This window comes from Bos grunniens, chromosome 11 (assembly GCF_055505025.1).
Source record: "Bos grunniens cultivar Pamir isolate PY7600 chromosome 11, Bosgru_T2T1.0, whole genome shotgun sequence".
NCBI classification, from domain to species: domain Eukaryota; kingdom Metazoa; phylum Chordata; class Mammalia; order Artiodactyla; family Bovidae; genus Bos; species Bos grunniens.
This window is the reverse complement of record NC_141175.1, coordinates 79,305,671-79,320,449: the sequence shown is the minus strand read 5'-3', so window position 1 is coordinate 79,320,449 and position 14,779 is coordinate 79,305,671. Positions and strand designations below refer to the sequence as shown.

Genomic DNA, 14,779 nt, shown 5'->3' with positions numbered 1-14,779 from the left:
TTTTCTCCCTCCCCGAGTCCTTGCTGTTGGTCTTCCTCACCCCTCTGATGCTGTATCTTCCTCCAGTGAGTGCTGTGTGCGTCTGAACTGTACCTGTGCTGCCCTCCTGGATACTCGCAGGCTCTCTGACCCTGCAGCACAGTCTTGTGTGTTTGTCATCATTCTCACTCACCATCGTCTGATACTTCAGAGTCCTTAGTGGCTGCAGCTGAGGGTCACACAGCTCTCCTGCCCCCACAGACCTCCTAGTCACCTGGGATGCTTCCCTACCTCTTACCTTGGTTGTCACCACATCCCTCTGGGGCCAGTCCTGGGAGACCACGACTCTCCTCTTAGTATCGACCCAGCATGTCTTCAGTTCATACAGTAATATGTTTCCTGCCTCTTCTGCCCCCAGGGTCTCATTGATCCCACAGTCCTGTCCCCTAATGACAACTCTTCAAGGCCAAAATGTGAGGTGCAGATTGAGTGCTATGTGCCATGGGATTTGGAGGTCTGGAGTCCCGGATGGGACTGGTAGGGGATCAGAGGCCACAGAGAAAGTGGGGTCAGGGCCCTGGGAGGAAGGCTGTCTTCACCATGTTCCCAGAGAGGCTTCAGAGCAAGGAGCTTGGCTTTGACCCTGTGATTTGCCGTCCCTGCAGGTGGGCTCCCAGCGGTTCAGTGTCAACATGCCTCACAAGTTCGGGATCCACAACTACAAGGTCCCCACCTTCTGCGACCACTGTGGCTCCTTGCTCTGGGGCCTCTTGCGGCAGGGTCTGCAGTGCAAAGGTAAGGCGCTGGGTCCTGCTCCCCCACTCCCCTTGCACCTGAGCCCCTCTGTCCCTCCACTTAAAGAATCTTTCTTCTTGGAGCCTCGAGAGTGCTTTCCAGGGCTGACCAAAGGCCTGGGCCCAAGCCCTTGCTAAGCTGTTGTTAGTTACTCTGAGCATTTGCCAGACAGTCTCTGTGCAGAGGCCTTCCAGCGGACTCCACAGAGGGAATCAGAAGAGAGAAAGTGTGACTCCACCTTTTAAGATAGTGAACAAGCTGGGACCACAAGATGAGTCTGAAAAAGTCCAGGAAAAAATTAAGGAAAAGATACACTGGAGTAGAAGGGAAGAAAAGTTTTTGGAGTTAGACTGTGAAATAAGTCACAGACGTTTTTTCTGTCACCATCCGTGGTTCATAGTTTACTTTCAGAAAAACGCCTGCTAAAATGCTGTCACGTGAGACAGATTGCTCCTTCACAGACCTGTGATGGATGTTATATTATCCTTCTGGCCCCCATGAGGAAATAGGCTCAGAGACTAATTTAACCTCTTCATGTAGCTCGTGAGCAGAGGTAGGGTTTGAACCTTGACCTCTGGGTCTGAGTTTCCTCCTTTATTTCCTGCTGTTCTGCCTTTGAATTGACTTCTGCTCAAATGTGTGTACTAAGGGACACAGGTAATACCACATAATATGGGGAGGTGGGTTCACACTCTGGGGTCCAGTGTCACAAGCTAGTCTAACTTGCTCACAGAGTTGGACAACCATGAACTATTGGCCAGGAATACCTCACAGACACTATTTAAAAACCATTTTTTATTATTTTATTAAATATTAAAATTTAAAATTTTATTAAGTAAATTTAAGCTTAAAAATGAAAAGGTATTAAACTATGAAATTAGTTTGTTATAAAAACAGTTTTTTATTATTACTGAATGCATCATTAATAAATTCCCATTGTGGAAAAATTAGAGAAAGAGCTAAAGTATAAGAAGGAAACTGAAGCTGTGAACCAATTGGTCACTGAAAGGATCCCAGTGAGAGATTGGAAATAAGGTATTGGCTGTAGTGGGAACAGAGAAGGAAAATAACCTAGGAGGTGTTGATGAGTGATTTATTGTCTGTAGGGATCAGATCCAGCTGGGAGGATGGTGACACCACTTGCTGAGACAGGGAACCCATGAGGGAGGGCAGGGCTGGAGGCAGAGATGGTGGAGTTGAGCTGGGGACGTGTTAACTTTGAGACGCCAGTGGAAAGTACATGAAGCTGTCTGACTGTTGGAAATTCTCAGTGACACTCGGGAAAGACGTCTAGATGGAGCATTTAGATTTGGATTTGTCAATGTTTGAGTAGTAGTTAGCCTATAAAGTAGATATCACCCCCAGGATAAGTACCTTGAGTGAAGAAAGAAGAAGACACCTTGGGAGTCTGGGGATGAGGTAGGGTATCAGCATCCTAGGATGCGTGTGCAGAGGAACTGCACGCTCTGAGGGAAGGGCCTCGGAGATAGGAGGGAAAGCAGCACGGAGTGGAATCATAGAAGCCGAAAGAACTGAGAGTACTTTTTAAAAAATTTAAAAAGGGAGTGATGGATAGTGCCAAAGGCTTCCAAAAAGTTATTTAAAGTAAAAAGTACAACATGGGAAAATAGAACTACCATATGATCCAGCAACTCCACTTCTGGCTATTTTCCTGAAGAAATAGAAACACTAATTTGAAAAGATACACATACCCACTGTGTTCACTGCAACATTATTTACAATAGCCAAGATATGGAAGCAACCTAAGTATCCATCAACAGATGGATGGGTAAAGAAGAGGTGTTGTGTGCACACACACACTCACACATGCGTGTGTGCAGTGGAGTAGTACTCAGCCATAAAAATTAATTAAATCTTGACATTGGTGACAACATGAGTAGACCTAGAGGTATTATGCTTAGTTAAATAAGTCAGACAGGGAAAGACAAATCGTGCATAGAATCTTCTTGTTGTTGCTATTGTTGTTCAGTTGCTAAGTTGTGTCCCACTCTTTGTGACCCCGTGGACTGCTGCACACCAGGTTTCCCTGTCCTTAACTATCTCCCTGAGCTTGCTCAAATTTATGTCCATTGAGTCAGTGATGCTATCTAACCATCTCATCCTCTGCTGTCCTCTTCTCCTTTTGGCTTCAATCTTTTCCAGCATCAAGGTCTTTTCCAGGGAGTTGGCTCTTCACATCGGGTGGCCAAAGTATTGGAGCTTCAGCTTCAGCATCAGTCCTTCCAATGAATATTCAGGGTTGATTTCTTTAGGATTGACTGGTTAGATCTCCTTGCAGTCCAAGGGACTTTCAAGAGTCTTCTCCAGCACCACCATACATAAAACAGAAACAGACTCATAGATATAGAGAACAAACAGGTGGTTGCTGGAGGGTAGGTGGATGGGGGATGAGGGAGATTAAGAGGTACACACTTCCAGTTACAAAATAAAAGTTACAGAGATGAAATGTACAACATGGGGCATAGACTGAATAATACTGTAGTATCTTTGTATGGTGACAGATGGTAACTAGACTTATTGTGGTGCTCATTTTGTAATGTATAGAAATATTGAATCGTTATGTTTGTGCACCTGGAACCAGCATGGCATTGTAGGTCAGTTATGCTTCAATAAAACTGTAAAAAAAAAGGTGGAACATGGAGTTGTATTTAACAATGAGGAGATCACTAGTGCACTCAGCAGGAGCTGTCTTGGTAGGGATGCTCACCCAAGTGCAGAGGCTGGAGTGAAAACAGAAGGTGAAGTATTTTCAGGATATTTTATATAATCACAAAAAAGACAGTGGAAAAAGAGACCATTAGTGAGCCAGGAGAGATAGGCGATTGTTGATAGAACAGGGATGGAGAGATGGATACCCCTCCGCCTGGTGAAGGGAAAGACTCAAAGCCAGGCCTGGGTATGGATACATGTCCTGTGTCAGGGAAGGGAGTCTAGGAGGAGATGACTGGCAGAATGGTCATTTAAGTTCTGAATCTTTTGAGGGCACTGCAGTTAAAAATAAGTTCCTTTTTTAATTAAGTTTTTAAAGGAAACTCCTTACTGTTCTCCATAGTGGCTGTATTAATTTACATTCCTACCTACAGTGTAAGAGGATTCCCTGCTCTCCCACCCTCTCCAGCATTTATGTATAAAATAGATCACTAAGGAGAACTACTTTATAGCACAGGGAACACTGCTTGAAACTCTGTGGTGACCTAAATGGGAAGGAAATCCAAAAAAGAGGAGATATATGTATACGGCTTCTGGTAGCTCAGACTGTAAAGAGTCTGCCTGCAATGCAGGAGACTCAGGTTCGATCCCTGGGTTGGGAAGATCCCCTGGAGAAGGGAATGGCCACCCACTCCAGTATTCTTGCCTGGGAAATCCCATGGACAGAGGAGCCTGGCGGGCTACAGTCCATGGGTTTGCAAAGAGTTGGACACAACTGAGTGACTAACACACACGCTTATGTATGGCTAATTCACTTTGCTGCACCATGTTGCAAGCAGGGCATTGTAAAGCAACTATGCTCCAACAATAATTAAAAAAAAAAAAAAAAAGGTCAGCAGATAAAAGACAACCCCAGACTGTAGCACTTCTAACATGAGAGCAGAAAAGTCTTTTTAATTACTCTGTTTCTGATGTTGATAATAAAGATTAGGTAGTGATGACATTAATTAGAGTGTTACCAGTGATGAAAGACAATAAATAGCATGCCATTTCATTTTATTAGCTAACCCTTGTTAATATCCCCAACTTTGATCAATACAGACATTGGCCAGACTTCTGAGTTACGGGGTGGGGCAGCAGTGGGGAGTGAGTTCCCTTACTTCTGAAATAGGAGATCCTTTTCAGAGTTGAGGTGAGAAGTAAGGGGGGTGTGGAAGGCACGAGGAGGGTTGAAATAGCTGTCGTAAAAAGTGAGGACGAACAGGACAGGAGGAAGTGCTGGTCACTGACACATCTTAGGTTCTGTGTGAGCTTCCCAGATGTCGTTTCCCTTTCTAGAATTCTAGCACATGACCTGAAAGAAACAGGGCCTGTTCAAAATCCTTTTTGCCATTAAGTGACATGGAAACAAAAAGAAGAGAAAGAAAGCAGTGCAGCAGGAGTCTCGAATGCTTTCAGCAGAGGAGTGATGCGCTCTTGGAGAGTGGTGTAGTGCTTGCCAGGAAGCAGCGCGCCTGCTTTGGATGGGACTCCGATGAGACCATGTCTGGTTTTAAGTAACTCTATTAATTATTGATCTATCTAGGGAATCTAAATGAAGACACCATCATCTCATAAATATTGATAACTTAAAGAGGCAGCCCAGACACCCAGACGTGGCTGCCAGAGCTGTGGGTCCCTGGATGACCCCGGGAGAAGGCAGGGCCAGGGAACCATGTGTTCAGCTCTGTTTTGGCAGGAAGCACCCTAAGCCTGCTCAAGTAAAGGATGGGGAGAATGAAGCTGCCTCAAGTGAGGATTCCTGGTCACTGGAGCCAGCGGGACATGAGAGGAACAGGCTACACAGCGATGAGAAGGTAGAGGCCATTCAGAACTTAGGGCCCCAACAGAGGCTTACAGATACTCCTGTCCTGTCCTCTGTTACCATGGCTTGGCCTTTTCCCTCTTGCTTCTTTTCTCCTTCTGCTGTGCTTTTCTCTCTCATTTTTTAGATTCACAGTAAAACTGAGCAGAAGATACAGAGATTTCCTGTATATAGCCTGCCCCCACATATACCCAGCCTCTCCCAGCATCAACATCTCCCCCACCAGAGAGATGCATTTGTTAAACAGTTGCTGAGCTTACACTGACATATCACAATCGCCCAATATCCATAATTTACATTAATTTCACTCTTGGTGTTGGACACTCTGTGGGTTTTGACAGATGTATAATGACATGCATCTACCCTTACAGTATCCTACAGAGTGGTTTCACTGCCCCCCAACCCCCTGTGTTTTCTTCTCGCTTTTTATCCTTTTTCAACCTCAAGTCTTTTTGTCCCTGCAGGCCCCTTATCCTGTGGAGAGGGTGATGGCCAGAAGAGGCTGGGAGGGTCCTAGGCAGGGGCCCCTCTTATCTGGGTCTAAGTCTGGTTCCACTCCTTTGATTGCTAAGAAAAAGAAATCAAAAATTACTGACCTGCCTGGGGTCTCAGAGCAAGTCCCCAGGAAGCTGGAGTTAAACCCAGGCAGCTGGCTCCTGCACTGCCTCTGGTCTGTGATCCACGCCCTCTCCTGTCTATGGAGACTCCATCAGGTCTTCACCTTTGTTGAATCAGGCTGGCTTGGCCTCCTGGGCTGGAGCCCCCATCCCCTGGTCATGGTGGGATACAAGCCACTTGACCTGCTGGTCTATGGCTTCAGCTTTGTTGCCCATCCCACTCCTGGGGATAAAACGTTTAGGTATTTTCAATGAAATGGGTTTTTCTCAAGCTTGCATCTATAGAGAAGGATCCATGAGATGGTCCTGGTCACTCTCCCTTCAGCCTGAAGTTGCCTGAGCCACATGGGTTCAAGGGTGGTGGATATACTCTTCCAGAGACTGTCCCTCTGTCAGCCAGGGAGAGAGAGCATTATTACCCCCTTTTACTGGCGGGGATGGAGACCAGTGCACACAGAGGGGTACGACCAGGGACCCGTGGGAACCCACCGCCACCCTCAAGGCTGCCTCCTCCCTCCCTCAGCCCAGAGGGGCCAGACGCTTGGAGAGTGCTCACAGGCTGTGTTTGAGGAACTGAGCTCCTTTATCAGGGTAGAAAGACACCAGCACTAAGGCAGGATATTTCATTGCTGTCTTTTTTCTTTTGGTCACCTAGCAGGGTCCTAGCTTCTCAACCAGGGATTGAACCTGTGCCTTTGGCAGTGAAAGTGCAGAGTCCTAACCACTGGACCACCAGGGGACTTCCTCCTGTCCTTTATCTTACGACTTAAGTGCTGGCACAGTTGCGCTGTACCTCTCTATAGACTCATTGAGGGTCTGTCTGAGCACCTCAGCCACTATTAGCCTGTGCAAAAATTAGCTTCAGATGTTCAAATACTAGCATCACTGAGGCATTTGCTCTTTTTGTTCTTCATTTTAAGTCTACTGCTTCCTTAACCTGACCTTCATCTGCACAGTGAATGCCTCCAGAGTCCTCTCACATGTGCTTTATTTCTCCATTGACTTATGGAGTCAGTTTCCCCAGAGGTAAAGACTCCCAATACCTTATGATTTTTGTTTCCTTCTCTAAAGAAGATGTGGGGTTCTCACCTGCCCTGGCCACCCGCCCCGCTCCCCACTTCTCTTCTGCCTGTGAGCTTACATGTCTCCAGCACAGCTGCCTTGACATCACCCAGCATCTGGGTCAGTTTAACAGAAAGCCAGACCTCTTTACACAATTCAGTCTGCCCTGCAGCACCTGCAGCAGCCCTGGCTTCCCTGTCCTCCTCTGGGGTGAGCCCCCTGCTCCTGCCTGTCCACCCTGACTGCAGCTCTGTGCCAAGGTAGGGAATGACGTACAGTTGGAAAAGGCCTGGCCTGGAAAGTCCTGAAGAGTCTCCTTCCTGGCTTCTTGACTCTCTCTGAGATCCTATCCTAATAGCAGCTGTGAGCCGAGGCTGCTTTTGTGGACTAAGGGGGAGAGAGTCACTCCCATTCCTGCAGGTAATACAGAACAGGCCATCTATTTGGGGCAAACCCCCTAGGCAGAGAGCTGGAAGCAGTGAAGATCCCAGATTAGGAGTCTGGGGAACTGATCTGTGCTGGTTCTGCCACTGCTTGGGCTGGGTAGTTGCAGGGAGGCCCCCTGGCTAGGCGACCCTGGGCTTCCTTTTAACTCCAACTGCGTGCCCACCTTCTGAGAATCATAATGAAAGTGATGAAAAGTGGCATAGGAGCTACAAAGATAGGAAGCAGGGAAGGTTTTCTCTCTCCCTTCCCTTCCTTTCTTCCTTCCTTCCATTAAAAAAAAATGGATATTAAAAAAAAACAAAAACAGTAAAGTTATGAAAAAGGATTTTTATTCTCATCAGTTTTGAAAATATCAGCCCTTTACTATTATTTTTTAACAAACAGTTTCCTTGTCATCTCCAGATTTGCTGGAGAAGGAATGGGTTACCCACTCCAGTATTCTTGAGCTTCCCTTATGACTCAGCTGGTAAAGAATCCGTCTGCAGTGCAGGAGACCTGGGTTCGATCCCTGGGTTGGGAAGATCCCCTGGAGAGGGGAAAGGCTACCCACTCCAGTATTCTGGCCTGGAGAATTCCATGGACTGTATAGCCCATGGGGTCACAAAGAGCTGGACACAACTGAGTGACTTTCACTTTTCCTTGTCATATCTTCAACTTTTATTTGTATTTTTAGAGTTAAAAAAACACAAATAATACACAAATAATTCTATGAAAGATTCTAGCAAGACTTAAGTATATGTATAAAAATCTTAAAGTCCGTTATATTCTCTTACCATGTCTGTTTCCAGCCCTAACCTCTGCTAACAATTTGCTGGGATCCTTTTAAGCCTTTTTGTGTACATCTGCTACTCCCATTCTTGTCTCCTGCCCAGGACTCTGTATGCATCAAGCACTCTCCCATCCCTGCCAACCTCCATGACACAAACACACAACTTCCTGCTCACAGTTGTGTGTGTTTTGCCCCTGAGCATGATGTGGCTGGCTGTAACCTGTTATGCTATCAAACCACTGCTCTGGCTCACCCACAAGGGCCATATGACCCTCATGTAGAGATTTCTGGAGGACACTTAGGCCTGCCCATCTCCCTTTGTCACTGTTCTCTCTCAAGGTCTTCTGCCTGCTTTGGGAGGATTCCAAACAGCCTAACCTACCCCACTGCAACACCAGCTTTAATCTCAGCTATGGAAAGGGTGGAAACATGGGAGCCAGAATGCAGGTCAGCATGCCCCAGCCCCTGTCTGTCCTGAGGGCAGCACCGCCTATAGCGCAGAGTAGGAGCTCAGCGAATGTGTGATGAGACACTGGGCAGAAGAAGAATCATAATCTTCCTTTTTGAAGAGCCCCAGCAGTGCAGCTCGGAGTAGGCAATGGCACCCCACTCCAGTACTCTTGCCTGCAAAATCCCATGGATGGAGGAGCCTGGTAGGCTGCAGTCCATGGGGTCGCTAAGAGTCGGACACAACTGAGCGACTTCACTTTCACTTTTCACTTTCATGCATTGGAGAAGAAAATAGCAACCCACTCCAGTGTTCTTGCCTGGAGAATCCCAGGGATGGGGGAGCCTGGTGGGCTGCCATCTATGGGGTCGCACAGAGTCGGACATAACTGAAGTGACTTAGCAGCAGCAGCAGCAGTGCAGCTCATCCCGGTGAAGCGGTTGAAAAATGAACAATATGAAGCAGCCTAGATTGGGAATCCTCAGGGAACTGGCGCTGGGTGCTCACCAGTCCATATGAGGGAGAGAAGGGGGTGATTCAACTGGTTTGTCTGCCTTGCATTACCATAAATGAGCTTCACGTTTCTTTGGTTCTAACATTTACTTTCTCTTCCTGACCTGCGGCCTCCAGATGTTACTTCCATCTTCCAGGAACCCGACTGTGGCTGCTTAAATTATGTCAAGTTCTCTTCTCTCAGCCAGCTTTGCCCTCGTATTTCCAGACTTTTCAAAGCTCTTTCGAAGTCGCTTTTTCATGTGGTTCATGTTAACTGACATGTCACTGGGTTTGTTTTTTTTTTAACCTTACATATTAAGACAACTACAAAATTCTCCCAAAGAAATAACAGAATTTTTTTAAATGAAAAATGAAGTCCCCAAAGATCTTTCTTGTTTTGCTGACCAGTCAACCTGAGCAAATTTGTTTCATTAGGATGGACAGGTCTGGTGTTACAACACCAGAGGGCGCCAGCGGCTAAATCACATAGATAAACGACCCGTGTTACAAAATTGTCTCTCTTCATGCGGTTGCTTCATTCTTGTCTATTCTGTCACCTCAAGAAGAGACAGAAGAGAACTTGTATGAGATGGGATGGGTGGACATGTGCAGATGAGCTGAGCTGAGTGTCAGAGGGTAGTTTTGCTAAGGGCAGTGGGACAGAGAATTCAGAGTGCTGTTGCCTGGAGTCTGGCATGGGTCTGAGGATTTTTGAGCATTTTTAGTAATAAATCAATGCATGCGGCACCATGGCCAGGCTGCGGTGGAGCTTTCTTTTTGTTTATATTGCATGAGAAAGCTCCCCTCCCATCAGCACACATGCTTCCCCACCCCCATATTCCTGCCTTTGGCTCTGAGGGCATCTTCAGCCACGTAATTCATGTGAGCTCTTCAAGCCTGGGTTGGAGATGAAGGAGAGTAGGGTCAGTGCTATCCCTCCTCCAGGTCAGTGGTCAGGTAGTCTAGAACCCTTAGGTGTGGTCATCCTGCCTGGTTTTATTTCAGAAAGTCTGTGTGTGTGTATGTGTGTTAATAGACTTTAGCTTTTGGAATAGTTTTAGGTTCAGAGCAAACTTGAAGAGCAAGTACAAAGATTTCTGGCATACCCTCCTACCCCCTCCCACAGACAGCCTTCCTCACTATCAGTATCCACACCAGAGTGATACATTTGTTAAATCAATGGACTTGCATTGACGCATCATTATCCCTCAGTTTACATTAGGGATCACTCTTCGTACTGGACATCCTGTGGGTTTGGACAAATGTACAACATGCTGTATCCATCCTTATAGTATTTATACACAGTAGTTTCACTGTCCTGAAAATCCTCTGTGCTTTGGCTACTTATTCTTCCCTGCCTCCCCTGCAGCCACTGACAACCCCTGATCCTTTTACAGCTCCACAGTTTTGCTTTTCTGTCGTGGAGGAGCATGTCATGTAGTAAGAGCTACATACAATGTATAGGTTTTTTTTCAGGTTGGCTTCTTTCACTTAGTAATATGCAATTAAGGTTCTTTCATATCTTTTCATGGTTTAATAGCTAATGTACTTTTAGTACTGGCAAATATTCAGTTATATGCATGTACCACAATTTAGCTGTTCAGCTACTGAAGGACATCTTAGTTGCTCTGAAGTTTTCATAATTATGAATAAAGTTGTTGTACACATCCATGTGCTGGTTTTTGTGTAGACCTACATTTTAAACTCATTTGAGTAAATACCAGGAGTGTGATTTTAACGTCTTCTTGGAGAATTGTTCCCTTATTGTGCCCTTTGATATCTCTGATAACTTTCCTTGCTCTGAAGTCTACTCTATCAGAAATTAATGTAGCTATTCCTGCTTTCTTTTAATTAGCATTGGCATGGTGTATCTTTCTCCATACATTAATTTTAGTCTATATGTATCTTACATATTTAAAGTGTGTTTATTCTAGATAATATGTACTGGGTTTCTTTTTTGATCCACCCTGACAATCTCTGTCTTCTACTTAATGTATTTAGACCACTGACATTTAAAGTGGTTTTCAATATATTTGGATTAATAACCATCTTTTTTTGTTATTGTTTTCCATTTGATGCCTTCGCTCTTTGTTTCTATTTTTGTCTTTCACATTTTCCCACCTTTTGTGGTTTTAACTGAACAATTTATAAGATTCCATTTTTTCTCTTAGCATATCCATTCTCCTGTTGTTTTTTAAAACTTATTTTCATGGTTGCCCTAGAGTTTGCAATATACATTTACAACTAATCCAAGTCCACTTTCAAATAACGCTCTAATACTTCACAGATAGTGCAAGTATCGCATGTGGGCTAAGTTGCTTTAGTCGTGTCCGACTCTCTGCAACCCCATGGACTGTAGCCCGCCAGGTTCCTCTGTCCATGGGATTCTCCAGGTAAGAGTAGTGGAGTGGGTTGCCATTTCCTCCTTCAGGGGATCTGCCTGACCCAGGGATCGAAACAGCATCTCTTATGCCTCCTGCATTGGCAGGCGGGTTCTTTACTACTAGTGCCACCTGGGCAGCCCCAGGTGCAAGTATTAATACCTTATAATAACAAAGAAATTCTTATTCTTCTGTCCTACTCCTCATATCATTGTTGTCATTCATTTCACTTATACGTAAGCATGTATTTTCTATACATATGATGTATATAAGCATAATAATCGAAAACATTGTTGCTGTTGTTATCTTGAAAAATTATCTGTTAGATCAAGTAAGAACTTAAAAAATAAAAGTTTGTATTTTACCATCCCTTATTCTTTCTCTGATGCTCTTCCTTACTTTGTGTAGATCTGAGTTTCTGATGACTGAAGGATGCTATCAGCCATTTTCCTTCTTCCTGAAGAGCTTCTTTTAACACTTCTTGCAAGGCAGGTCTATTGGCTATAAAGTTCCTCAGTTTTTATTTGTCTGAGGATGTCTTTATTTCTCCTTCACTTTTGAAGGATAATTTCACAGGGAACAGAATTCTGCATCTTTTCCCCCTCTCAATACAGTAAGTCCCCTACATATGAACCTTGAGGTCGCTAACTTTCAAAAATGTGAAGGAGTGTACCCATGACCAGTCACGTAAGTTAGTCACATGCCTGGGTGCATTGCCACGTATGTGCTTCCTCTGTAAGTGTTGTGCTTTGGTGTACTGTACAGTACAGCAGTGCAGTGACTGTATTTCAAGCCCAGGATGTCTAGGAGCAAGTGTAAAAGCAGTGTTAATGTGACTGTCACTGCTAAGAATCACCAGCTGTTGTACTTCACTACTATACTTTTCAAGGTTCTATAGCACTACAAGAGTACGAGGTACTGTGCTGTAAGAATAAAAATGTTTTATTTTTATATTTTTTATAAGCAAATATTATAAATCTATTACAGTACAGTGTTACATAGCCAGTTGTGTTAGTTGAGTACCTAGGCTAACTTTTTGGACTTAATTGGATTTATGAACATGGTTTTGGAAGAGAGCTAGTTCATATGAAGGGGATTTATTATACTTTAAATATTTCACTCTACTCTCTTTTGCTTATGTGGTTTCTGAGAAGTCAGATGTAGTGCTTGTCTTTGCTTCCCTTTGGGTAAGGTGTTATTTCCTTCTGACTTCTTTCAAGATTATTTTTCTTTATCTTTGATTTTCTGCAGCTTGTATATGATATGCCTAGATGTCGCTTGATATTGGTTTTGTTCTTTTTCATTTATCCTGTTCTTTCCTGTCATTTGTTGGTGTTCTCTAAGCTTCCTGGGTCTGTAGTTTGGCATCTGAATTTACTTTGAGGGCATTCTCAGTCATTTTTACTTCAAATATTTTTTTGTTCATTTTTCCCTTTTTTTTCCCTCCTGCTAATATTCCCATACACGTTATACCTTTTGCAGCTGTTCTGTATTTCTTAGATATTCTATATCTTTTTTTCCAGTATTTCTCCTTTTGTTTTTCTGTTTTAAAATTTTCTATTGACACATACCCTTAGCATATTAATCATAGTTGTTTTAAATTCTTGGCCTGGTTATTCCAGCAACCCTGCCATGTCTGAGTCTGGTTCTGCTTCTTGCCCTGTCTCTTCAAACTGGTTTTTTGCCTTTTAATATGCCTCATATGTGTGTGTGTGAGAGAAGGATAGTCAGACATGACATGTAAGTAACAGGAACAGCAGTAATAGGCCTTTAGTAACACGGTGCTAAGGTGTTGGGGGAGGGGAAGCATTCTGTAGTCCTGAGATGAGATCTCAGTCTTTCTGTGAACCTGTTTCTCTGAACTATGAGCTGTATACATGTTTCTCAGGGTTTCCCCCACCTTATATAGGACAAGATAGCTAACACAGGTTGGAGTTGGGTATTTTCCTTCCCCTAGGTTGCTTAGTATCTGATAAAGCTACAGTAGTTTAATCTCTGATGAAATAGCTTCTTCTTAGAGCCAGCATTGTTAAGAACAGGGAGCTCTGCTGTATTTCAAAATTCCTTCCCTCTCTCCATGTGATCAGCGTGTGGGATTTCTTTCTCCAATATTCCCTGTGAGAGCATGGTCAAACGACTAGAGGTAGAACTCACGAAAGTGGGGGGACCCTATGACGAGGTCAGCCTAGAGTCTTTGACAGATCGTCCACTCTGGGACCCCAGTGGCTCACCATTTAGTGGTGCTTGTCCTCTGGGCTGCTGCTTGGGAGTTTCTGTTCCACTAAGTCATGATTCATATCTGTCTCTCCCACAGGGCAGCAGTTTGCCCTGTGATGTTCCTTCTCTGTTAAATCTCAAGAAGACTTGTTGATTTTCTAGTTTGTTCAGCTTTTTACTCATTAGGACAGAGCAACAAGGTCCAAGCTCCTCACATACTGGACTGGAGACCAAAACAGTTTATGTTTTCACCTTGGATGTCCTGCACCAAGGTCAGCTTAAGTGATGCAGATGAAACAAAAAACAAAATTCAAGCATGGCCTTTGTTCCTTTGAATCCAGATTTTGGATTTGAAAGGGACCTTGGAGGTCACCTTATTCAGGCTCCTCATTTTTAGAGGTGAGCTTCTTTAGAGGCTGTCTACTGTGAGTATTCCTCTCTCGGGAACATTCCCACATTACAGCAGAGAAATATAGTGGACTGTATTCAGGGGGCCCATTCGGGTTCAGCATCCAGATGAACTTTCTTCAGAGAAACCAATTAAATTCTACGGTCAGTGTTCTGCTCCCTGAAAGGAAATTTCAGTGTGATTTTTATTTATCCATAGCCTGATTATCTCCGTGAGGTGGTTGATTTTAGATCTGTGTGAGGGGACGCTGGGTGATTTTTTTATTTTTCTTTTTTTGTCTTCCTGTATTTTCCAAATTCTAACAAATGAACGTGTGTTCCTTTTACAATCAGAGCACAATAAGGTAACATTTTAGGCCATGACCCTTTGGAAGCCTCTCCTCCGTGTCTCCTTACAGTCTGCAAGATGAACGTTCACCGGCGCTGTGAGACCAACGTGGCTCCCAACTGTGGCGTGGATGCCAGGGGTATCGCTAAAGTATTGGCTGACCTGGGTGTTACTCCAGACAAGATCACCAATAGTGGCCAGAGGAGGAAAAAGGTAAGTGGTTCTTGGGTGATGTTTCTGAAGCTCCGTGTGAGCCAGCATCTCCGTGCTGATTTCCTGAGAGTCCCTTGCAATATAAT

At 44.4% G+C, this 14,779-nt stretch overlaps 1 protein-coding gene across 12 annotated transcripts in view; it reads left to right on the top strand.

Moving 5' to 3' along the window:
• The window catches only part of PRKCE (protein kinase C epsilon), a 547,240-nt gene that overhangs the window by 355,681 nt on the left and 176,780 nt on the right, over positions 1 to 14,779 (top strand). For all 12 annotated transcript variants that reach the window (XR_015137027.1, XM_086327131.1, XM_086327130.1 and 9 more), the window contains 2 exons: positions 645 to 774; positions 14,551 to 14,693. Coding sequence is in view for 11 of the 12 variants with exons in the window: in XM_086327131.1 (XP_086183257.1) it covers positions 645 to 774; positions 14,551 to 14,693 (273 nt within the window). In the remaining variant the exon portion in view is untranslated. The remainder of the gene's footprint in view (positions 1 to 644; positions 775 to 14,550; positions 14,694 to 14,779) is intronic.